Raw genomic sequence first — 23,946 nt, 5'->3', positions numbered from 1 at the left:
TGAGCTTCTTGGCCTCATCAAAAGGCCTTGGTGCAGCGTATGGGCCGACACCGATTCTGCCCATTGGGTAACAATTCGTTTAGGGGATGTCACACAGTCCCTCTGTTTGGCAAGAACTTGTGGTCATAACTGACTGTCCCCAGAAAGGACACTTTTGAGGTTGGGCAGCCATAAGGCTTGTCTTGTGATTGAATCAAACAAGCTTTGTCAATGGTTTGGGCACAGAATTCAGTGGGGTCCTGGAACAAGCCCCATTTTCCCTCTTTGCTCCCTGAGCGCATTCAGGCAGCCTTACAAGTACCTCTGGAGTATTCTCTGGGTGCTCTTCATCATAGAATCATAAGACTGGAAGGGACCGCCAGAGATCATCTAGTTCACTCCTGTCAGGGTTCCTGCCCCACTCTGAACCTAGGGTACAGATGTCAGGACCCACATGAAAGACCCCCTAAGCTTATCTCTACCAGCTTAGGTTAAAACTTCCCCAAGGCACAAATTCTTCCTTGTCTTTGGAACGATATCGCTGCTACCACCAAGTGAGTTAGACAAAGATTTAGGAAAACGATCTCTTGGAGTTCCTGTTTCCCCAAAATATCCCCCCGAGCCCCTTCACCCCCTTTCCTGGGGAGGCTTGAGAGTAAACAAGGTGAGCACAGACCAGCCCCTTGGGTTTTTAGGACACTAAAAACCAATCAGGTTCTTAAAAGCAGAACTTTATTATAAAGAAAAAGTAAAAGAGCACCTCTGTAAAATCAGGATGGAAGGTAATTTTACTGGGTAATCAGATTCAAAACATAGAGGATTCCCCTCTAGACAAAACTTTAAAGTTACCAAAAAAAAAAACCAACCAGGAATAAACCTCCCTCTTAGCCTAGGGAAAATTCACAAGCTAAAAGAAAGATAATCTAATGCATTTCCTTCCTATTACTTACAATTTCATAGAATCATAGAATATCAGGGTTGGAAGGGACCTCAGGAGGTCATCTAGTCCAACCCCCTGCTCAAAGCAGGACCAATCCCCAACTAAATCATCCCAGCCAAGGCTTTGTCAAGCCTGACCTTAAAAATATCTAAGGAAGGAGATTCCACCACCTCCCTAGGTAACGCATTCCAGTGTTTCACCAGCCTCCTAGTGAAAAAGTTTTTCTTAATATCCAACCTAAACCTCCCCCACTGCAACTTGAGACCATTACTCCTTGTTCTGTCATCAGCTACCACTGAGAACAGTCTAGATCCATCCTCTTTGGAACCCCCTTTCAGGTAGATGAAAGCAGCTATCAAATCCCCCTTCATTCTTCTCTTCTGCAGACTAAACAATCCCAGTTCCCTCAGCCTCTCCTCATAACTCATGTGTTCCAGTCCCCTAATCATTTTTGTTGCCCTCCGCTGGACACTTTCCAATTTTTCCACATCCTTCTTGTAGTGTGGGGCCCAAAACTGGACACAGTACTCCAGATGAGACCTCCCCAATGTCCAATAGAGGGGAACGATCAAGTCCCTTGATCTGCTGGCAATGCCCCTACATATACATCCCAAAATGCCATTGACCTTCTTGGCAACAAGGGCACACTGTTGACTCATATCCAGCTTCTTGTCCACTGTAACCCCTAGGTCCTTTTCTGCAGAACTGCTGCCGAGCCATTCGGTCCCTAGTCTGTAGCGATGCATGGGATTCTTCCATCCTAAGTGCAGGACTCTGCACTTGTCCTTGTTGAACCTCATCAGATTTCTTTTGGCCCAATCCTCTGATTTGTCTAGGGCCCTCTGTATCCTATCCCTACCCTCCAGTGTATCTACCTCTCCTCCCAGTTTAGTGTCATCTGCAAAGTTGCTGAGGGTGCAATCCACACCATCCTCCAGATCATTTATGAAGATATTGAACAAAACCGGCCCGAGGACCGAACCTTGGGGCACTCCACTTGATACCAGCTGCCAACTAGACATGGAGCCATTGATCACTACCGTTGAGCCCGACAATCTAGCCAACTTTCTATCCACCTTATAGTCCATTCATCCAGCCCATACTTCTTTAACTTGCTGGCAAGAATACTGTGGGAGACGGTGTCAAAAGCTTTGCTAAAGTCAAGGAACAACACGTCCACCGCTTTCCCCTCATCCACAGAGCCAGTTATCTCATCATAGAAGGCAATTAGATTAGTCAGACATGACTTGTCCTTGGTGAATCCATGCTGACTGTTCCTGATCACTTTCCTCTCCTCTAAGTGCTTCAGAATTGATTCCTTAAGGACCTGCTCCATGATTTTTCGAGGGACTGAGGAGAGGCTGACTGGCCTGTAGTTCCCTGGATCCTCCTCTCTCCCTTTTTTAAAGATGGGCACTACATTAGCCTTTTTCCAGTAAAAATTTGTAATCTTAGATGCTTAGTTCAGGTAGGGCTTTAGGAGATGTATTTTCCCTGCCCTGGTTCGTCGTTGTCCTGGAGAGAACAGAAAGAAAAACAAAACATAAACCTTCCCCCACAGATTTGAAAGTATCTTCTTCCCTTATTGGTCCTTTTGGTCAGGTGCCAACCACGTTATCTGAGCTTCTTAACCCTTTACAGGTAAAGGAGGGATTTTATGATACCCTTAGCTGTATGTTTATGACAACTCCCCTGCACTCATGGCAGAACTAAGTATTATTTAGACCATCCTTGACAGGTGTTTGTCTAACCTGATCTTAAAAATCTCCAATGATGGAGATTCCACAACCTTCCTGGGCAATTTATTCCAGTGCTTAACCACTTTGACAGTTAGGAAGTTTTCCCTAATGTCCAACCTAAACCTCCCTTGCTGCAATTTAAGCCCATTGCTTCTTGTCCTAACCTCAGAAGTTAATGAGAACAATTCTCCTCCTGCCTTCTTGTAACAACCTTTTATGTACTTGATACTGGCTCCCGTGACCAATGTGTTGCACCTAGGAACACGGAGTACCAGGAAGGCCCTGTAATACCTGGTCCATGACTTGCAGCCAAATAGCAGGTGCTATTCCAAACACAAGCCTCTTATATGGAACTAAGCCCTGGTGTGTGTTAATCATGAGCTACGTCTTGTCAGTCCCTGTTTCCAGATAGGCTTGGGAAAGGCTGGTCTTGGAGAAATGCTTCCCATCAGCTGATGAGGCAAATACAAGTCTACTTGTCCTTTACAAACCAAAATGGCAGACAATAAACCATATTAAACACCATTACCAAGTATGTCATAATTTGATTGGGGTGGAACTCACACACTGTGCGCTTCCCGCAGTGTGTCTGCTATAGGCAAAGGATACTAAGCCACATGCAATACTGGGTTAAAGGTAATCTTAACATCACCATCAATGTGAACAGCCCCCTTCCTTTTCATTGCTGTCACTATAGGGGTGTGCCATTTAACCTTGGATATAATTCCAGAGTCCTGACAATGCTGCAGGTCTGCCTCTACCTTTGGCTGTTTTGCAAAATAATCTGCTATAGTGGAAGCCGATAATGGCTGCCATCAGTTGGGTCTTTAATCTACAGACAATGACAGATCTGGTTAAAGCCAATAGCGGGGCTAAGCAGTCTTCTTTCAGGTGGAAGTGGAAGGAGCAATTAAGCCCTCTTGAATAGTGAGATATCTTAAAATAACATAAGCCACCATCCAAGGCAATGGTCTGCATGGTAAGAACAGATTAGAAGCTAAGCCATGTGGGCTGAAGGGTTCCCTAAGTGCAAATACAAGGGCTAGGGGATGGTTTGGCAAGCTGTGGGTATGTGCTAGAGTTGAGAAAGCTAGCAGGCAGGGAGAGAAGCAGTCATGAGTTTGGCCCTGAGAGGCAGCAAAGAGACAGAGCTCTTTGGGCACAGGAAACACTGGAGATACAGGAGTGGGGATTTCTGTGTAAGGAAACTGCCTGATGCTGTTTGTTCTTACTGTGTTCAGGTAAACAGGACTGGCTGAACATTCTTTGTAAACAAACAGGATTGCACCAAAGAAATACCTGACTCCTATCACTGGTTCCTCCTCCTAAGGGAAAGAACCCTGCTTGACCCAAATACTGGCTGACCGCACAGGCAGAAGGGGAAGCAGTGATGGAGGAGCGATGCGACTTTTAGGAGTTGCTGTCTCCTCAAGCACAATTGTGACTTCTCCAAGGTTGTGATTCCACCCTGAAGCCAGCAGCTGCCTCTTCCAAAAGTTCAGCTTCATTTTTGCTTGGGGCTGGAATTTGGGTGTTTTTTTTTTCTTTTTTTAAAAACCTGCACACATTTTATGCTTTGCCAGGGCGGCTGAATTTCTCTCAGCCATTCTCTAAACCCATTGTAATTTTGGGAGGCACTGAGGCAGCACGCTGATGCAGACCTGGATGGATACAGCACAAGACAAGCATATGGCTGCCCTTCTCTATGGGGCTCATCTATGCACTGGTGTAGGCTCTCCCATCTAAGTGAGCGGGGCAGCAGCTGCTCATATTTCCCCAGGAACACGATGGTCTCCCATGGTTACAGTTGGGGAGATCTTGCTGGGTCATTGACCTGTTAGCAGCTTGGAGAATTTTGCCTGAAGACGGGCCAGCAGATGATATAGGACCAGGATGCCGGTGGAAGGGAAGGGGTAAGAGCTACATTGCTTGGGGCATTTAAAATTGGCCTGGACAAAGGCTTTGCAGAACCAAGCCTGCCTTGTCCAAGGAGAACAGTACCTCATGATGGGGAGAACTCCTCCAGAATCACACCTTTGGGTCAGGGGGCCTCAGGCCCAGGCAAATGTAGACAGGCGGGCTGGCCAGAATGCAGAGAGGAAGGTTAAAGATGATCAGGGGTTGGAAGGGCTGATTTAAAAGGTAGGAGGAAAGGAAGGGAATTGGCAGGGGCTTGTCTGAACAATGGCGGAAAAAGAAGGCAATGCTATCTGCGCGTATCCAAAGGGTGGACGCAGCTGGGAGGAGAGGAAGTGCTCTAGCAGGAGCACCAGGGCGTTAACTAGCAGTGAGTTAAGGAAAGGAAACCTTAGGCTGAATCTCAGGAAAAGCTTGCTGGCAGCAAGATTGCTGAGGCTGCAGAATCCTCTCCCCAAAGAACGGGGGGAGCCCTGGAGACTGGGACAGTTACTGTTTATACCATGGTAGCAGTCAGAGGCAGAGACCAGGGCCAACGCGGTGCTTGTGCCGTACGTATGCAGTGACCAACAGAGCCTGCCCCAAAGAGCTTACATCCTTCACTAGGGTAGTGAAACACTGGAATGCGTTGCCTAGGGAGGTGGTGGAATCTCCTTCCTTAGAAGTTTTTAAGGTCAGGCTTGACAAAGCCCTGGCTGGGATGATTTAATTCGGGACTGGTCCTGCTTTGAGCAGGGGGTTGGACTAGATGACCTCCTGAGGGCCCTTCCAACCCTGATATTCTATGATAGATCAGAGGTGGACAAACTACGGCCTGCAGGCCACAGCCAGCCCCAGGGACCAGCCTAGCCCTTGAGCTCCTGGCCGGGGAGGCTAGCCCCCGGCTGCTCTCCTGCTGTCCCCCCACCCCCGCAGCCACGCTGCCGCATGGGGAGCATGGCTTGCACCCACCCACCTCCCAGGCTTTCCAATAAGCCAGTCCTGCCACTCTGAGCGGCATGGTAAGGGGGCGGGGAGCAGGGGGTTAGATAAGGAGCAGGAGGTCCCGGGCGGGCAGTCAGGGAACAGGGGGCAGTTGGATGGGACAGAGGTTCTGGGCGGGGGGTGAGGGGGGCAATCAGGGGACGGGGGCAGTTGGATAGGTTTTGGAGTCCCAGGAGGCCTGTAAGAGGGTCGGGGTGTGGACAGAGGTTAGGGCAGTCAGGGAACAGGGAGCATGGGGGCTTGGATAGGGCGTGAGGTCCCAGGGGGCAGTTAGGGGCAGGGGTCCCAGGAGGGGGCGGTCAGGGAACAAGGAGTAGGGGGGTTGGATGGGTCAGGGTTTCTGAGGGGGGCAGTCAGGGGGCAGGAAGTGAGAGGGGGCAGATGGGGCGGGGGCGATCCTGTTTGGGGAGGCACAGCCTTCCCTACCCCACCTTCCGTACAGTTTTGTAACCCCGATGTGGCCCTCGGGCCAAAAAGTTTGCCCACCCCTGTTCTAGATGGACAAGACAGAGGTGCAGGGAGGGGAAGGAATTGCCCAAGATCACCCAGGTGGTCAGGGGTGGAGCCAGCAACAGAACCCAAATCACCTGAGTCCCAGGACAGCATCTGCCTGCTGGACTCCCATCCTGTATCAGTTGAGAGAGGACTGGACATATTTACATCACATACTGCCTTCCTAGTGTCGTCTTCCCTCCCCCTTTTAACTGCTATTGCCTGCTTCATTGACAGTTTGGCACAGCTGTGTCATTCTCAGTGCCGACTGGCTTGATTTTCAGAATCTCTGTGATGGAGCAGCGATGAACCACCCTCGTTGAGGGTCATGTTGGAACCCTCTGCACCTTCTTTTGTGGGGCAGGAGGCTTCTTTAAAATTAAAGAAAATTGGGGAGGAGCCACAAAGCTCTGGACAATACCCAGCAAGGGCCAACCCTGTCCTGGTCCTTGCAGAGCTATGGATGGACCAGATGGGATTTAACAGCTTTCTCATCGTTAGCAACCAGGGTTATTCTGTAAAGACCAATTCTGCTATCTTGTCCATTTTCCCATCCCCATGTGATCTATTGTCCAGTTCTTCACCCAGACTGCATTTAACTGGCACCAGCCCTGGGCCTCACACCCTTTCCCCTGGGGAGATGAAGCTGATTATCTAAGAGAAATCTAACATCTATTCAGCCTGGATGTTTCCTGGCTCAGTCTCCCTTCAAGCCAGTGGCCCAAATCAAAGCCTTCCTGTTCCACAGTTTAGCGGCTGTCCTTGAGCTGTGATTCTCTACACATCGCATTCTGTCCTGAACTGGGCAGCACTGATAAAGTGCAGGAGTCACCTCCAAGCTCCCTCCTTCTGCATGGAGGCTGGTGGCAAACTCAGCAGTTGCATTGTCAGGGAAGGGCCTTGTGCCAAATTCAGCCAGTTTCTCTCTGAACACCACCCAGATCTCTGGCTGTCGCTAGCTTGAAAAGGCCTGGGTAAATGGCAGCCAGGTGCTTCACTGATAAGGGAACTCAGGAGTGGAAAGGGAGCAGGGGCCATCCGGTAAGCACTTCTCAGTCAGGAGACTTCTGGTGCAGCCCTGGCTCTGTCCCTGCTTGGCTGGGTGACCTTAGGCAACTCCCTTCCTGCTTCTGTGCCTCAGTTTCCCATCAGCACAATGAAGGTGATGATTCCGCACACCCCGGTGGAGGGGTGTCTCCATTCATGTGTGCCGAGATCCTCTCATAGGAGGAGTAATAGAAGGGCAAACTATGACAGTGAGACAGGGCTCCTGCCCCTCTGCTCCACAGGCCTCGCCTAACTCCTGACTGTGTGCATGGCACTTGGTCTGTGATGGAGAAAGAGCACCATGTTTACACACTATTACAGCACAAGCACCCAACATTTATACTGGGCACGCTCCTGAGAGATCCCAGAGTATATCGCTGGCTAGCTGCAGGGATCACTCATCGACCTGGGACATGCAGCCACCTCTTGGGAAGAACAGGGCAGTCACCCTGCAGCAGGGAACGGAACCAGGAAAGATGCTGCGGAGCATTCGCGATCACTAGGCTGACCACACATGGTCAGTGGCCCTTGCTTGTGCGTGGCAGCTGAAGACAGCAACCCCAACAGCACAGCACCCCCTAGCACTCCACTGGTATAGCACCAATTCAGAGTGGCACACCACCTACTGGATCATTGACACTGCTGTCGGCAAAAGCCAACTCTTCTGGTCTTGAGCTGGCATGGCCCCATATAGTCTGATCGGCTCTGTACTGGAGGTGGCCTGAAGGCAGATGGTCTTGTAGCCCAGTAAGGTGTCTGATCTCATCACGTGAGCATTCATGCACTCTGGGAAATGTAAGACACTGAACAGGACTGGCTTAAAACCAGGGGGGTGTCACTGAGATTTTTCTTTTCCCAACATGCAGGATGTTTGGGGCAAGTTCCCAAATAGGTCACAAAAGCAGGGGGCGTCTGATGTGGAGTCCAAGGCTCAGCAATGGGGTTAATTATGCTCTTCACTGCTGCGTCTAGACTTGACCACTTCCTACTACAATCACCACCTCCTCCCCCTCAGCTCAGTTAGCAGGGTGAGCAACTTCTTGTGAGCCCAGAGCTTGGGATGAGTAACCTCTCCTCATTGCTAGTTTGGGAAAGTCAGCAGATCTCCCGTAGAGTACACTGCCAAAGCTCCAGACTTCCAGAGGCAGCTGGGACTGCCTCGACTGGTGGTGATGGGGTGTTAAAATAGCTGACTGATCATACTTCCTTTTCAGCCCTAGCAAGCACATACAGCCCCCTTGGACCTCCCCTGCGTACAGTGGTCTCATGGAGAATACGAGTTGCAGTTTTATATGGTGCTAACACCAACAGAAGCTGCAGAAGCTCAAGGCACCCTGAGAGAGGAATTGGCATTATAGAGGTTGCAGGAGTGTCTGAGAGCCACAGTCATGGGTCAGGACCTCACTGTACTAAGGGCTGCACAAACAGAACAAGAAGGTGCGCCCTGCCCCAGAGAGCTGACGAGGTGATGGGCCCACACCTGAAGTTCTGATCCAGCTGTCCATCCATCACTGCTGAACATGCTAATTGCAGATCTAAAAATCCCCACCCATCTCTGTGGCTGGGCCTTGACACTGGCTCAGAGGAATGGGATGCAACAGTCCAGTCACTGGTAATCAAAGCTCAGGAAACCAGTTTGTCCCATTAAAGGTAGAGGACAGCTATTTTCTTAGGAATTTGGGAAAGCCAGTAAGGGAGGCTCAGTCAAAGCTGTGGAAAGGTATCTGGCCAAACAAAGCCAAGGGACTCTAAGGGTACGTCTACATCTACATTGCATTGAAAGACCCGTGCCCACCATATCTGGCCTGGGTCAGCTGACTGGCTTAGGGGCTATAAAATTGCAATGTAGACAGCCAGACTCACACTGGAGCCTGGGCTTCAAGACATCACGAGGGGGGGCTGGGTCGCAGAGACACCGCGAGGCCCAAATATCTACACTGCAATTTTCAGGCCCAAACCCTAGCCCTGAGAGCCTGGATTAGTGGATCTAAGCTGTAGGTCTTGGTGCCATGAGGCTTTTATTGCAGTGTAGACCTACACACTGGTAGCTAAGGTCCTGCCTAGCCTCCTCCCTTGCAGGACTCCTCCCATCGCCCCAGCAGGGGCTGCTGAGACACTAGAGGGGCGCACACATCTTTGATCACACACAGGTTTCTGGAAGCCTGGAATTAATACAGTGAGATTCAGGGAAAGAGGAGCCTAGCGGCAGAGGTTCTTCCGGTTTTGGGTGCTCAGCATGAGAAGCCTGCAGACGGATTCCTCCCCCGCCCCAGAGGTGGTCAGTACCTCTGGACAGGGGAGGAATCAGTCTACGCCCAAAAATGGAAACATCCAAGATTCATGCCCACTTCCCTGCAAACCATAGGGCAGACGTAAGGGGCAGTTACTCTTTATGAGGAGCATTGCATGGGTTCACAGGGGCCAGTAAGGTTTGCTCCATTCACACCCAAAGAGATAATTTTTCTCACCAGCACCACTGCTTACTCTCAGATCTTAGTTTGAATTGCCCCTCTGTTCTTAGACTTCGGCCTCCTAGCTCACCTCCTGTTAAAGATTTTGCAATCGGGGGTCAGCTGACCTTTGGACAGGGCAGAAGGGAATCCAGCTCGCTCTGCAGCCTGAAGAGAAGCTAGCGCTCACGGAGTCACCAGAGAAGTGTCATTTGCACAGATACACTTTTCAGACCATTACCGCACTCTGCTCAACTGCTTGGAGAGAACAACTCTGGTGGCCCCAGCAGGCAAACACGGACAGGTCTTGTCAAATTTCACCAATCAAGGCAAAGCTCTCACCAGTGGGTGAAATACCACTGAAGACAGCAAAAGCGGAACAAATCGCTCATTGTCTGGGATGGCCGCAAACGGCAGCACACGCTCAAAAATGTGAATTGCAGCCTGGATGGCTTAGATCTCTGAGCTAGATCAGGACACAGCAGTATAAGGATGCACAGCTGCATGCTTCAAAAGCAACTGGATGCTGCCCTCGTCTGGGCAGCAGCTAGAATGACAGTTATTCGTAGTGCCTGGGTGACCCTAATATCCAGAGCTCTTGGAACACAACATGTTGAAGGGTGGGGAATCAGTCATTTCGCTGGGTGATGTAGGTTTAGAAGGGAGAAGGTCGCTGAGCTCTGGAAGATTAGTTTCCAAGCAGGTAGGGCCCTTTCTAGGTCACTGGTCCAAATGCAGGGAAGGTGAGTGTTAGCGTCCGAAGGCCTTTCTGAATTTAGATAGGGCGGGTGGGGTCCCCTGGCTGAATGTTGGAGTCAGAATCACAAAGAACACACCTGGCCCTGACCAACTCGGGCTCATCTGAAAAGCCAAAGCTCAAACAAAGCTGAACTCCCTGCTTTTCACCTTGTCTATTTACATTCCAGGCTCTTTGGGGCAGGGATTGTCTCTTTCAGCACCAGTACCTAGCACCGCAGGGCCCCCACCTCTCGGTTGAGGCTACCATAACACACACCATTTCTCAGCCAGGTCAAGACTGATGGGGGTGAGGGGGGTTAACCGCCCTGCTGCCAGCTGGAGGGATCTGCTCTGTAGAGAAACAAGAGGACTAGTCTTCTGGGCTATGAATCCAGCTGCCTCCATGATCAGCACTCCATTTGCTCTAACCCAGGAGAGATGGCCGAGGTTGAGCAGATCATCCACTCACATCTGTTTGCAATTCACAGCCAGGCATGTAGCCTAACCCAATTCCCACTGAAAGCCCATGGAGTCTTTCCAGTTGCTTCAGCAGCAGCAGGACCAGAACCCCACTAAGCATTATTTACCTGGACAGTTGCTAGGAAGTCCAACGCTGATCCGATGTGTCTCTCTCCCCAACATTAACTGCTCCTATATGAGCTTTCCTTTGGAGAGCTCCACCCCATTATCCTACTACGCCCTTGGGGCAGCACCTCGCCTGTAAGTTATTCCTCCCGTTTTGTAGACTACTCTTTCACATCCTTCCCCCAAGCTACACATGTACGTTGGATCACAGCTCTTGTCAATTCTCCTAAGGCTGCTGGCCAAGGACCAGTGGTCTGCCATTCCTGACAGACATCTCAGCCTGAAGACATGTCAGCATGGCCCTTTAGTCTCAGTCTGCGGTTGTGGGTTCAGCACTGGTGCAGATACTGCTAATGGGTGCTGTATTTCAGTTAGGCTGTTAAATGGGGTTGCCTCTACAGCCAAGCTCTGCTGGGAGCCAAAAATCTCATGAATCTGAAGAGCCAAAGAATTTCAGCATCCTGGCCAACATTTTCCTCCCCCACCTCAGAATGCCCAAGAGCCAGGACTTTAAATGGCTGCTTGCTTTGCCTACAGAAGAAGTGCCTAAAATTTTCCATGATCAAGAGCCACATACATTCAAACTGGAGCCTGTAGCTGCCTTCTCTTTAATGCAATGGTGGGGATGACAGACTGCAACAGAGGTCACTCAGGTCAAGAAAGAGCCCTGTGGGCTGGAAGTCACAGCATTAAACAGTGCAGTAAAGGCTACATGGTTCTATGCTAGACAATAGAGCAACCTTGGGCTACACTACAGAACTTCCTGGAATGTAACTTGGTATGCCCAAGGCATACATGGGTACTGCTGAGATGGGAAGCCAACTCTCTAAAAGTTACACAGAGCTTGGGACTCTGAATTCACAAGGATCACACCCATCTAGTTTTCCCTGTTTTTGCTGATTTCAGAGACAGTTCTCAGTTTTCAATTGCAGGGTCACATCTTTAACAAAGAGAACTTCTCTCCCAACTGTACAAGGCATCTGAGTTAAATAGGTGTTAAGAAAAGGAAAACTTGGGTAGTCTAAACAAGAGTCACATCCCCTTTTAATTACGTTTTATGATCATGGCGCCCTAATCTTACCCAGTTCTCCAGTCATCTGGGAAAAACAGGATAGGAAGAACCTGAATTGCTAATGTACGAAAAGTCACAGGAGTTCCCATTCTAATTAGCAGCTTTAAGCCATTTCAATTTCCCCCTCCCAAGCCACATCCCAACAAGCAATGCTGGAAGGACAAGCTGCTTCCAGCAACTGCTGCTTCCCAGATGCTTGCACATCATCCAGCCAAGAGTGCTGACAAGATTTTCGCTGTGTCAGTCACTCATTAGAATTTTTGTCAATGGCTCATTTTCTTTTAGGGACCAGGCCTGTGCTAAGGAAATGATGAGTGCCGTGGTACAGCAGAAAACCATTTATAAGCCGTTTGGCTGTTCGGGAAGGGGGAAGAGAGAAAGCAGGATGCAGTGCAGAAAGCGAGACAATGTTTATTTCAACATACAGTGTTATTGGGATCAAAGGCCACCCATGCGAGGCAAGCTCCTAGAATAGCTCCACACTCAGTTTTGAGACACTTCCTGGACCACTACCTTCATTTATCAACTGACCTGTCAGTCTCTTGAGTGACTGCTGAAGATGTAGTTCTAGATTTATTTTCTAACCCTCAGTGATGCTCTGTCAGACCAATGAGTATAGTCAGTGTAAGTTATTTTTTAGGGCTTGTCTAACACTAGAAAATTCTTCCATTTTAACTCTAATCAATATAGCTAAAGCCGCAAGCTCAGGCTATAGCTGCACTAGGAGTGCTTTCCTAGTATAGAAACATACCACAATATACTACACCAGCTAAGCCCTCCTAGAGTGGCTGCAGCTTATACCAGCAAAGCTGAACGTTGAACCAGTAAAGTAAAATCAACCCCAAGAATGAAATACATCGGTTAGAGGGCTGCTGTGTTGGTATAACCATATCTATGCTAGGGGCTTTTGCTGGCATAGCGATCTTGGCCAGGGAACACCTCTTCACAGCCTTGACACAGCTGGGCCAACAGAAATCTGTAGCACAGACCTGGTCTTAGTGTGGATGCATTCATAATGGCATAAGAGTACTTATACTGGCAGAACTTATTTCAGGCCAAGAAGCAGAACTAACTACACTGGTATACGGCACCTTTATACCTAGAGCCACGCGCAGATACATCCGATCTGCAAAAATGATCTGTGGACTTCCATCACCCTGACATCTGCTGGGAGAGCAATACAGCAGTGCACAGACAATCCAGGATGTTTTTGGAGAGTGTTGGGGACAACTTCCTGGTGCAGCTACTGGAGGAACCAACCAGGGGCCGTTCTCCTCTTGACCTGCTGCTTACAAACAGGGAAGAATTGGTAGGAGAAGTAGAAGTAGGTGGCAACCTGGATAGCCATGACTATGAGGATGGTTGAGTTCAGGATCCTCACAAAAGGAAGAAAGGAGAGTAGCAAAATACAGATCCTGGATTTCAGAGAAGCAGACTGACTCCCTTAGGAAACTGATGGCCAGGATCCCCTGGGAGGCTAATATGAAGGGGAAAGGAGTCCAGGAGAGCTGGCTGTATTTTAAAGAAGCCTCATTGAGGCTGCAGGAACAAACCATCCCGACGTGCAGAAAGAATAGCAAATATGGCATGCGATCAGCTTGGCTTAACAGGGAAATCTTCGGTGAGCTTAAACACAAAAAGGAAGCTTACAAAAAGTGGAAGTTTGGACAGATGACTAGGGAGAAGTATAAAAATATTGCTCGAACATCCAGGAGTGTAATCAGGAAGGTCAAAACACAAGTGGAGTTGCAGCTCACAAGGGATATGAAGGTTACAAGAAGGGTTTCTACAAGTATTTTAGCAACAAGAAAAAGGTCAGGGAAAGTGTGGGACCCTTAACGAATGGGGGAGGCAACCCAGCGACAGATGATGTGGAAAAAGCTGAAGTACTCAATGCTTTTTTGGCCTCAATCTTCACAAACAAGGTCAGCTCCCACACTGCTGTCCTGGGCAACACAGTATGGGGAGGAGGTGAGCAGCCCCCACTGGTGAAAGAACAAGTTAAGGATTATTTAGAAAAGCTGGACATGCATAAGTCCATAGGTCCAGATCTAATGTATCTGAGGGTGCTGAGCGAATTGGCTGATGTGATTGCAGAGTGATTGAATCATAGAATATCAGGGTTGGAAGGGACCTCAGGAGGTCATCTAGTCCAACGCCCTGCTCAAAAGCAGGACCAATCCCCAATTAAATCATCCCAGTCAGGGCTTTGTCAAGCCTAACCTTAAAAACTTCTAAGGAAGGAGATTCCACCACCTCCCTAGGCAACACATTCCAGCGTTTCACCACCCTCCTAGTGAAAAAGTTTTTCCTAATATCCAACCTAAACCTCCCCCACTGCAACTTAACCATTACCTCTGAAAACTCATGGCGACTGGGAGAGGTCCCAGACAATTGGAAAAAGGCAAATATAGTGCCCATCTTTAAAAATGGGAAAAAGGAGAACCCGGGGAACTACAGACTCACCTCAGTCCCTGGAAAAAAAATCAGCAGGTCCTCAAGGAAACCATTTTGAAGAACTTGGAGGAGAGGAAGGTGATCAGGAACAGTCAGCATGGATTCATCAAGGGAAAGTCATGCCTGACCAACCTGATTGCCTTCTATGATGAGGCAACTGGCTCTGTAGATATGGGGAAAGCAGTGGACGTGATATATCTTGATTGTAGCAAAGCTTTTGATACGGTCTCCCACAGTATTCTTGCCAGCAAGTTAAAAAAGTATGAATTGGATGAATGGACTATAAGGTAGACAGAACACTGGCTAGATTGTTGGGCTCAATGAGTAGTGATCAACCGCTCGATGTGTAGTTGACAGCCAGTATCAAGTGGAGTGCCCCAAGTGTTGGTCCTAGGGCCGGTTTTGTTCATCTTTATTAATGATCTGGATGATGGGATGGATTGTACCCTCAGCAAGTTCTCAGATGACACTAAGCTGGGGGGAAGCTATATGCTGGAGGGTAGGGACAGGGACCAGAGACACCTAGACAAATTGGAGGATTGGGCCAAAAGAACTCTGATGAGGTTCAACAAGTGTACAGTCCTGCACTTAGGACGGAAGAATCCCATGCACTGCTACAGGCCAGGGACCGACTGGCTAAGCAGAAGTTCTGCAGAAAAGGACCTGGGGATTACAGTGAATGAGAAGCTGGATATGAGTCAGCAGTGTGCCCTTGTTGCCAAGAAGGCTAACCACATATTGGGCTGCATTAGTAGGAGCATTGCCAGCAGATCAAGGGAAGTGATTATTCTCCTCTATTTGGCACTGGTGAAGCCACATCTGGAGTATTGTGTCCAGTTTTGGGTCCCCGACTACAGAAAGTATGTGGATAAATTGGAGAGAGTCCAGCGGAGGGCAACAAAAATGATCGGGGGCTGGGGCACATGACTTATGAGGAAAAGCTGAAGGAACTGGGCTTGTTTAGTCTGCAGAAGAGAAGAGTGAGGGGGGATTTGATAGCAGCCTTCAATTACTTGAAGGGGGAGTTCCAAAGAGGATGGAGCTTGATGACAGAACAAGGAGCAATGGTCTCAAGTTGCAGTGGGGGAGGTCTCGGTTGGATATTAAGAAACACTTTCACTAGGAGGGTGGTGAAGCACTGGAATGGGTTACCTAAGGAGGTGGTGGATTCTCCATCCTTAGAGGTTTTTAAGGCCCAGCTTGACACAACCCTGGCTGGGATGATTTAGTTGGTGTTGGTCCTGTTTTGAGCAGGGGGTTGGACTAGATGACCTCCTGAGGTCTCTTCCGACCCTAATCTTCTATGATTCTAACCATGGATATAAAGTGGATCTCTGTGGATTTGCAGGACTCTATTTATACCAGTACAACTGCCGCTACAGTAGGGCTTTTACTAGCACGATCATGTTGGCCAAAAAAAACCCAAAAAAACCAAAAACAAACATACACTGATAAGACATAAGTTTTACCAGTAAAACTCAGTGGAGACCAACCCTTAAGGGAAAGTTAACTTTAGTTAAGGTTGCCGAGTGTATTTTGAAACAAGACATTCCATTGCACACCAAAACCCAAACGTTACAAACCTGAAATCACAGAATCAAAAATAATTCAGATGCTACTCTTAAACCCCCATTCATTCCCTCACCAAATAAAAATTCTGCACTCGGACAACCTTAACTCTGCCCTTGGTAATAGGTGAATTGACAGTCTAAGCCATCCCTTTCCACCCATCACAATTTTCTCAGCAGCAGTGCAGAAAAGCTTTAATACCTTCCTCCAATTCGTACAAGTCTGGTCTTTCGTAGAGAAAGAATGCATAAAACAAAAGACTAACTTCTGAATGCACAAATCGGACTCAGAAATCTTTCCCCCAAAAAACAAAATTTCACCTACTCCTAATTAGACAAATATCAAAACTTGACATTAAGTTTTACATCAGATCATAAAATTATGTCCCTTACATTATAACAGCCTTTACTGAAAAGCAAAAGTTCGAAGTATAACTTAGAGCTTAAGTTTGAAGCACATGAAACCGTATGGAAATTTACACACAGCAGTTTAGCTGCTATAGATTGGATCACTGTCAGCAACTACTTCAGATTATTACTTTGCTTCAACACCAATTCTGTCCTCAGCATGAGTGCATGTGGACAGACCTGCCCACGACTTTGTGGTTTTGCAGTGCCTGTGCATGAGAGGTCACAGAAAAGTCATGAGACGCCATCCTTGAGTTTGACAATTTGAGTGGTTGGCATCTAAAAATCTCTTTAACCAGAGCTTTTGAAACTCTAGGGAAATTTTTTTTCCAATCCCAAATCTATAATTTAAAAGAAAATTATACTTGGAGGTTGTTCCAATCACAAGTCAAAAGTGGGAATCAAACCAAGGCTCCTGTCTGAACTAACCCAAAAAAATCATGGGTCACCACCATCTTTGCCAACACCACATTGTTGACTCGACTGGTGTGTTCTACCCCTTCCCCTCCACCGTGTGTGTCTGTCTCGTCTAGATTACAAGCTCTTTGGGGAAGGAACTGGCTCCTGTTATGTGTTTTTACAGCTCTGGCACAATTCTTGATTGGTCCTTAGGCACTATGTAAATAAACGTGATTGATGATCATCAGAATTCCAGTTGCAACTACAACTGTGGTGTCAAGGCCAACAAATTTTTAATTCTTGCTACATCAATCCTTGCAAGCTAACTCTACCAAATCAATAAAGGATTTGCTCATTTGCTTCTTGGGTACCTGCAAGGGGATCACTCACATCTTAGGACCTCAAGATCACAACCAAGACCATCATGACATAAATAAACTTCAACATCACATAATCCAAGCTTCAGCACTTAGATAGCCCCCCCAGGCTAACTGTTCATGTGTTCAATACCACACACTGCATCCATACATGGCACTTGAACAGCCTATGTAGCAATAATGTGAGGTGTAAGCATGTTGAGGTACCACATACCTGTTATTTCAAGTGGGGTGGGGTGATTAGAAGCATTCACTGTGCTGCGGGAGTCTAAAGAGCAGCTGTGCTTAGCTTTGCCTCTTCCCCCCATCAGTTGAAAACACTTGTGTAATTAAAGGGGATAAGACTAATCAGCTGGAGACAAACTCTGTTAATTTTGTAAAGACTCCACAGACAGATTCCAAAGCCACTATGGCCGTTCTATTTACGAATCTGTTTATAAACACCTCAGCTTGATGGCTTTCACTTGCTACCACAAAACAGATGGCACAAAACACCATGTTTTAGAGACATCGATTCAGATCCTGAGGTGGATGTAAGCAGACAGATGTGTCCCCTCAGGCAAGCCCTATTTCTGGGCACAATTCAGAAGAGTTTTTCCTTGTGTCAGTACAACTGAAGGGGAGAGAGAATCAGGTAAGGCCCCTGAGTAGAACTAGGGGGGTTGCTACATGGGCAGCGACATCTGTATGGGTAAAGCTTGCATGGCAAGTTCACACTATGTTAGCTCTAACATGTCCTGTCTGTCCGTTACATACAGAGGCAGTAAGACCAGTTACTAAATCACCCTCCAAAAATAAGACAGCCATTGAACTTTTGGGATCTACAAATAGTTTTATTGAAATTTAACAAAATTAGACAGATGCACTCAAAGGCAGAGGAAGGAGGACCAAAAATATTGTACATGTTTGAATTGGAAACTCCTATCCATTTGCTAGAGGAGCTGTAAGTGTAGTGTTGGTGGGTACAATTCTACACATCCACACTTGAAAGCACAAAGTCGCACAGAAAGAAGTAGTAAAAAAATTGAAAAGAAACCAAGTGTGGTTTTTTTGCTTGCTCCAACAATATAGTGGACATAGATACTATTTACAATTACCTTCACATTTTAAATATCCCTTCAGCAGTTCCCAAGGGTCCTCATCCCATCTGTGTAGGCTCAAGGGGACCAGCACTACTAGGAAATAGGGTTGGGGGAGAGAAAGGCTGGGATTCTAGAATCCATGCAGACTGACTGCACAGCTTCAACCCCAGTGGGCTAACCAGCCTAGAAAAGAAGTGGGTCAGGAAGAGGGGTAGGAAGCCTGCTGCTTTAGAAGTAGGGTGGAATGAGCCCTTCCTTGGGGGAAGACTCTGACTGGATTGCTCAGGATGTGTGAAGAGAGGGAGTTTCCCAACAGGCTGTCTCAGAGCATTTAAAGGACAGTGAAAATGGGTATAGGTTACCCATGCTGCTTTGCTGAGCAAAGGGTGCCCTGGTAACCTCTCCCTATTCAGAAGCAAGGCAGCCAGTAAAAGAACATGACAGGGCTAAGCTACTATGTTATGGCCAGATGTGAGACACAGACACTGTACTCTGCACACAGTGGTATGTCTGCACTGTAATTTGATACCACAGCTGGCCTGTGCCAGCTGACTCAGGCTCAGGGGCTATTTAATTGTGGTGTAGACTTTCAGACTCGGACCCCCAGACCTCACAGAGTCCTTGAGCCTGGACCTGAAAGTTAACACTACACTTAAACAGCCCCTTAATCCAAGCCCTGTGAGCCCAAGTCAGCGGACACAGGCCAGCCACAGGGTTTTAATTGCAGTGTAGACATACCCAGTGCCTTTCAGTCTTGGCTGGGTACCTCAAGAGTGTTACTCACTGTGCAGTGGGCAAACCATTCCCGTTCCCAAGTGCAGCAAGGGTTTGCCAAGGTGAAGATGTGCTATACAAACCCCCGTACAAAGGGGAAAGCATGGCTTCCTCTGTGAAAGCCATTCGACAAGCTCTGCCAGATGCACCGTCTCCCGGCCAGCCCTGCTTGCTGCTATGAAACACCATTTCCTTCCAGAGTCAAGCCTTTCATCCCTGCTGCTTGTGGTGTGCAGATGGTTTCTGGGAATCACAGAAGGGGGAGCTCAGCCTACTCAGAAGGACTAACTCCCCTTCCTGCTCCCTCTCTTTTATACGAGTGGGAAGCATCTTGCCTTTCCCTCCATACAGAGTCTTCCCCAAAAGACCTAGCTCACCATTCAGCTCACTGATTTCTGACCAACTCTTGGCATGCAGCTTGTTTAACTAACGGCCGGCTCCACCTGGCACAGCCCATGACACTACCCTAGACCAGATTGGCATTCAGAACACAGATCTAACCCTGCTGCCCCAAACCTGCCCAGCACAAGGATGAGGTGCCTGTTCCTGAATTTGCAAACACAGGTACCACACCCCACACCAAAGCACATGGGAGGTGATGCCCTACCAACCTTTGCTCCAGGGGACATGTGGGGGGAAATAAGATACTGGCGAGCAGTTCTCATTTCTACAGAAGCCACCTCCCTCCCCATGCACTCTCCTCCATACCAAACATCTTCTCATTTCCCCTGTGCTAGATTCCACCCACCACTCAGGACCTAACCAATACTGCTCTCCACTCAGGAGGAGGCCAGTGGTCTCCTGCAGTCTCTTGCCTCCATCAAGAGAAGCCAGAGGAGGGCTCCCAGCCCAAGTTGTCTCCTACACACACCCCACAAGCAGAAGCAAGAGGGTAGTTTTCAGAGCTAGGTCTCCCCGTATCAGAGCAGGGGTCCAGGGCTGAGTCAGCCTCACATAGCTTGATCCATTTCTTTGTTGGAGATGGTGTCCTCCAGCCTAGCTCAGCCACCAGAGATGTGCCTCTTTCAAGGAGATCTGCAAGCCTTGGTCTGAGATGAACCCAAGTCACCTGCTAGAGAATGGCTGATGCAAACAAGAGACACTTTAATAGGATTTTTTTTTAAGAGCGACTTTTCCAAGTAGGTGGAAGAACAACACTGATCTAGAAGGAAATGCTCAGCATCACAGTGTAAAAGTGCTCTCTGCTGGAGCTATCAAAGCACTCTACCTGTGAAAACTAACTTCCATGCCGGGGGTGGGGGGGGGAAGGGGAGAAGAACCTTTGGTCCCTCAGTGCTGTAGTTTCACTCCAACCACTACAGAGAGCGATTGGGGAACACGGCCAAGTCTGAGTGCGAGCATTGCTATTGCTAACTACCAGACCTCTATCAGAATGGCATACAGCCCCTAGAACTATTCTCAGGGGTGTGGAGAGGGATACAACCAATAGAGACACACGGATACTGCTACAACTTTGCAGCAGCAGCTTAAATTAAACATCGAGGTAGCAAATGTCTGAAGTGCTCAGAAAGTAAATTACATGCTCTGGAAGGGGAAACAAGATGTCTCTAATAAGCTGACTGCTGTGGGAGCCACATCTCGATCCAGTTTTAAAGCTTCACAGGAGTTGGAGGGGTAGATAGTGGTAAGGATCCCTGACATCCTGCTTGTTCACAGTGACTCTGCCCATTCTCATGTAACCCGGAACCGAGAGACCATGACTTCTAGTGTTTGGGATGGGGGTAGTCTCACCCCAGCTCAGCAGCAACCAGCCAGCACTCAATCCTTCAAATGAGGAAGCAGGCATGAAGTGGCAGACGCACCAATGCACAGTTTCAGTACTGCCACCATGAGTCTAGCTGGAAGAGGGAGCTGCCCCAATAGCCACGTGTTTCTTTATCAAGTTGGGTGGGGAAGAGAGAACCTTCCATTAAAGTGCATTGCATTCCCTCTTGTCCCCATAGGGAGAAAGAAAGAGAGGAATGGGTGCAGTGGAAGAACCCAGGCTTCATATCTCAGGGAGATTTCCAAGACAGGAGGGGGCTAACACCAATTGCTTTAGAGGGTAAAAGCTGACTCTTCATTCCTGCCTTGGCTCTATCACAGCTACACACAGCTGGGGCATGCTGGCGGCACCAGGGCACAACTGATCAACACATGAAAGTTACCCAGAACCACATTCTGAGAGGGACTGAGCCCCAAAATAAACGCTATGGCTAATACAAGAGTTCACACCTCGTACCCCACACTCCAACACACCAGATTCAGGAGACGGAAGAACGCCACTCAACAGGAGCGCAGCCTGCTCCCGCCAAGGCAGATGCATGCTAATGGGTGGCAAACTAAGCCCTGCTGTGCGAATCCTAACTGCAAAGCTGTGTGGGTTAACATGGGCTGCCAGCCCAGTCACTCAGCTCTGAGGACTGCTGCTGCTTCCAGCAGCGTCCATTGATCTTGCTGCAAAGATCGGACTGTTTGCTCTGCGGGCACTGCACAGCGCCACCACTGGCCAATGGGATTTTCGGAGAGGTCTTAACACCAACAGCTGAGCTGGGGTATCTAGAGCCACTGGAAAGGCTTCTGGGGACGAGACAAACCATATTGCTAAGAAGTACAAAATAACGCTGAGCACGGGAGGGGGCTGTATAAAAGAGGAGACTGAGGTCTGATGCAATGAAATCTGGTCTCCTATCTTCCCGAGAAGCGCTACTCTGTTTCAGTGGGGTTCTCGAGATTAGCTCCACCTCAGACCGCCCCATTTACCCTCCATTCCCAGATCAACCTGGGGCGGCACTGCATAACCAACCCCCACCCCCCACTCCCAAGGATAAACTACACCACTACTCTTTTATTCATCACCACTTTGTAGGGAAGGGGCACTAGGGGGCTGCTCCTAGCCCCACAGAGGTGAATTAACTGACCTCAACTCTACCTGGGGCAGGTACCTGAGAAGTAGCGATTTTGTTCGGCAAGAGATGCAGGATGGCTCTCCCTTTAAAACCTCAAACACAAGTGTCATGGGCAGTTCAGTGATCCATCCAAACATCTGATGGCAGCCGCGAGAAGGATTTCAATCTTCTGACTCAGTCGAGGGTATTGTTAAGCATGTTGCTAAACAAGGTCGCATGTCTCGTCTGACTTGTGAAGAGATTCCTAGCCAATTCTATTCCAGGTAACTAGCCAATTCTGCACCACCCCATCTCTTCCTCCTCCTCCAGGAAAGAGGAGCTCCAAAGTCAAGAGTGTATGCGTCTGTGCTGGCAGTCCATTGTGGTTCAGGAACACAAGGCAGCCTTGTGTGGTTACATTAGGTATGGTAAGGCTGGGCAGGTTGCGTGCACTGACGGCACACAACAGCAGCTCACACTCCCCCCGCAGCTCAGACCTCGCAGATGATAACGGGGAAGTCCACATGAATGCGAGGGTGCTCCAGTTTCACTATACCCTGAAAAAAGAGCAAGGAGGGTAAAAAGGCAGGGGAGACACTGGTCAGAGCAGAGTCTTAAGATAAGGCCTGCAAACAAAGGTCCCATGCTCTGCAAGTCACAGCAGATGGAGACAGACAATAGAGCTTATGTCCCAGTCCAGTTCTTAATGGACAAGAGTTCATTAAACCATCACAACTGAGCTGTTGGTTGACACTCTGAGCACCAGGCAGGCAAAACAGACTGGATGTGCTGCTAGAAGTAGCCCCTAAAAGTCAGACTAAGGTGCTCAGTTCCTACGACGCTGAGGAACGACAACAGCATGAGAATGGAGGGGGAGGGGGGGAGGAAGCAGCTCAGCCTGTCGCTGTCCGCATTCCACCTGATCCATGACTAGAAGGTCATCAGCTTCCAGGGCTATTAGTCTGGCACCTTTAATTTAAAAGTCATTTAAAAGACTGGAAAAGAAAGGACTAAGTGACTGAACAGAAGAAAAGATCAAAGACCCTTGTGCACAAGCAAGCTTTCTGTCCAAGGAGTGATAGATACTGTGAATGTAACAAGCATGTGTGTCAACTAAAGCAGAACTCTAAGCCTTATGCATTTAATATGCTTTGGTGTGAATATTCTTCCATTACAAACACATCAGAAAGCAAAGTAGCTTCAGGGTCGATAGGCAAAGTATGTGTGCGCTAATGGGTTTTATGCTCTGGTTTCACAGAGGGATCAGAACTAGTTTGAACCAGGGCAATCCCCACTAGACATACGGAGGCTAGGAATGTGGTCTAGTGTTTAGACTATGGGAAGAGAAGTCACTTCACCCTTTATGCTTACATTTCTTCACCTGCAGTACGGTGACAATGCTTCTTTGAAATGAACTGGTTAGTTTGTGTTTGCAAGGCTTCTGGACGGCCAGAACTATAAGGTGCTAGCCAAGGACAAAGGCCTATTGCAAGGATGACAAAAACTGAGAAAGTTTTATTACATTTAATAAAAGATCTGTATTTTCTGGAGAACAACCACAGGTTTTGCAGGAGACTAACACAAAAAAAAGGAACTAGGGAATGTCTTGACCTGTGGCCTCCCAATTAATGGGCCTTGCTTGGTTCATGACAACGTGGACAAGTTTGTCACATGGCAGCTGCTGCTAGAAAGCGGCACCAGCTCATATGGGTGCCTGGGTATAGCGTGAATGCAACAAATGTATTTTGCAAAATAAACAAGACCTTCATAACTACATACAAAAGCCTTGGAACAGATGAGAATTCCTGTGGCCACTACTAGAAAGCCATAGCTAGACGGAGTTTATTTTTAGCGCTCATGAAAGGTGCCAGCCCAACAGTCCTGGAGAATGAGGTCCCCTGTCCATAAAACAAATAAAGCATAGGTAGTGGTGGTAGAAACTGCATACTGTCTCTGTCTCACTCCACTGTCCAAATGGATCCCCTCAAGGAGCAAACGGGGAGCTTGCTTCCCACAGCCCATTCAGCCTCTCTCCTGAGAATGCCAATAA

The 23,946-nt window shown here is 48.3% G+C and overlaps 1 protein-coding gene across 3 annotated transcripts in view; it reads right to left on the bottom strand.

Moving 5' to 3' along the window:
• Positions 1 to 2,139: 2,139 nt before the first annotated feature.
• Positions 2,140 to 23,946, bottom strand: part of TUSC2 (tumor suppressor 2, mitochondrial calcium regulator) — a 28,334-nt gene continuing 6,527 nt past the window's right edge. Inside the window, exons 3-4 of one of the 3 annotated variants that reach the window (XR_013346626.1) lie at positions 21,954 to 22,453; positions 2,140 to 2,434 (exon numbers count right to left, since the gene is read on the bottom strand). Coding sequence is in view for 1 of the 3 variants with exons in the window: in XM_077821609.1 (XP_077677735.1) it covers positions 22,388 to 22,453 (66 nt within the window). In the remaining 2 variants the exon portion in view is untranslated. Of the gene's footprint in view, positions 2,435 to 17,964; positions 22,454 to 23,946 lie in introns of those variants that run through there. The other 2 variants (XR_013346625.1, XM_077821609.1) reach the window with 2 other exon arrangements.

This window comes from Eretmochelys imbricata, chromosome 7, assembly GCF_965152235.1.
Source record: "Eretmochelys imbricata isolate rEreImb1 chromosome 7, rEreImb1.hap1, whole genome shotgun sequence".
NCBI lineage: Eukaryota > Metazoa > Chordata > Testudines > Cheloniidae > Eretmochelys > Eretmochelys imbricata.
Note: the sequence above shows the minus strand (reverse complement) of the source record. Positions and strands in the feature narration are given on the sequence as shown.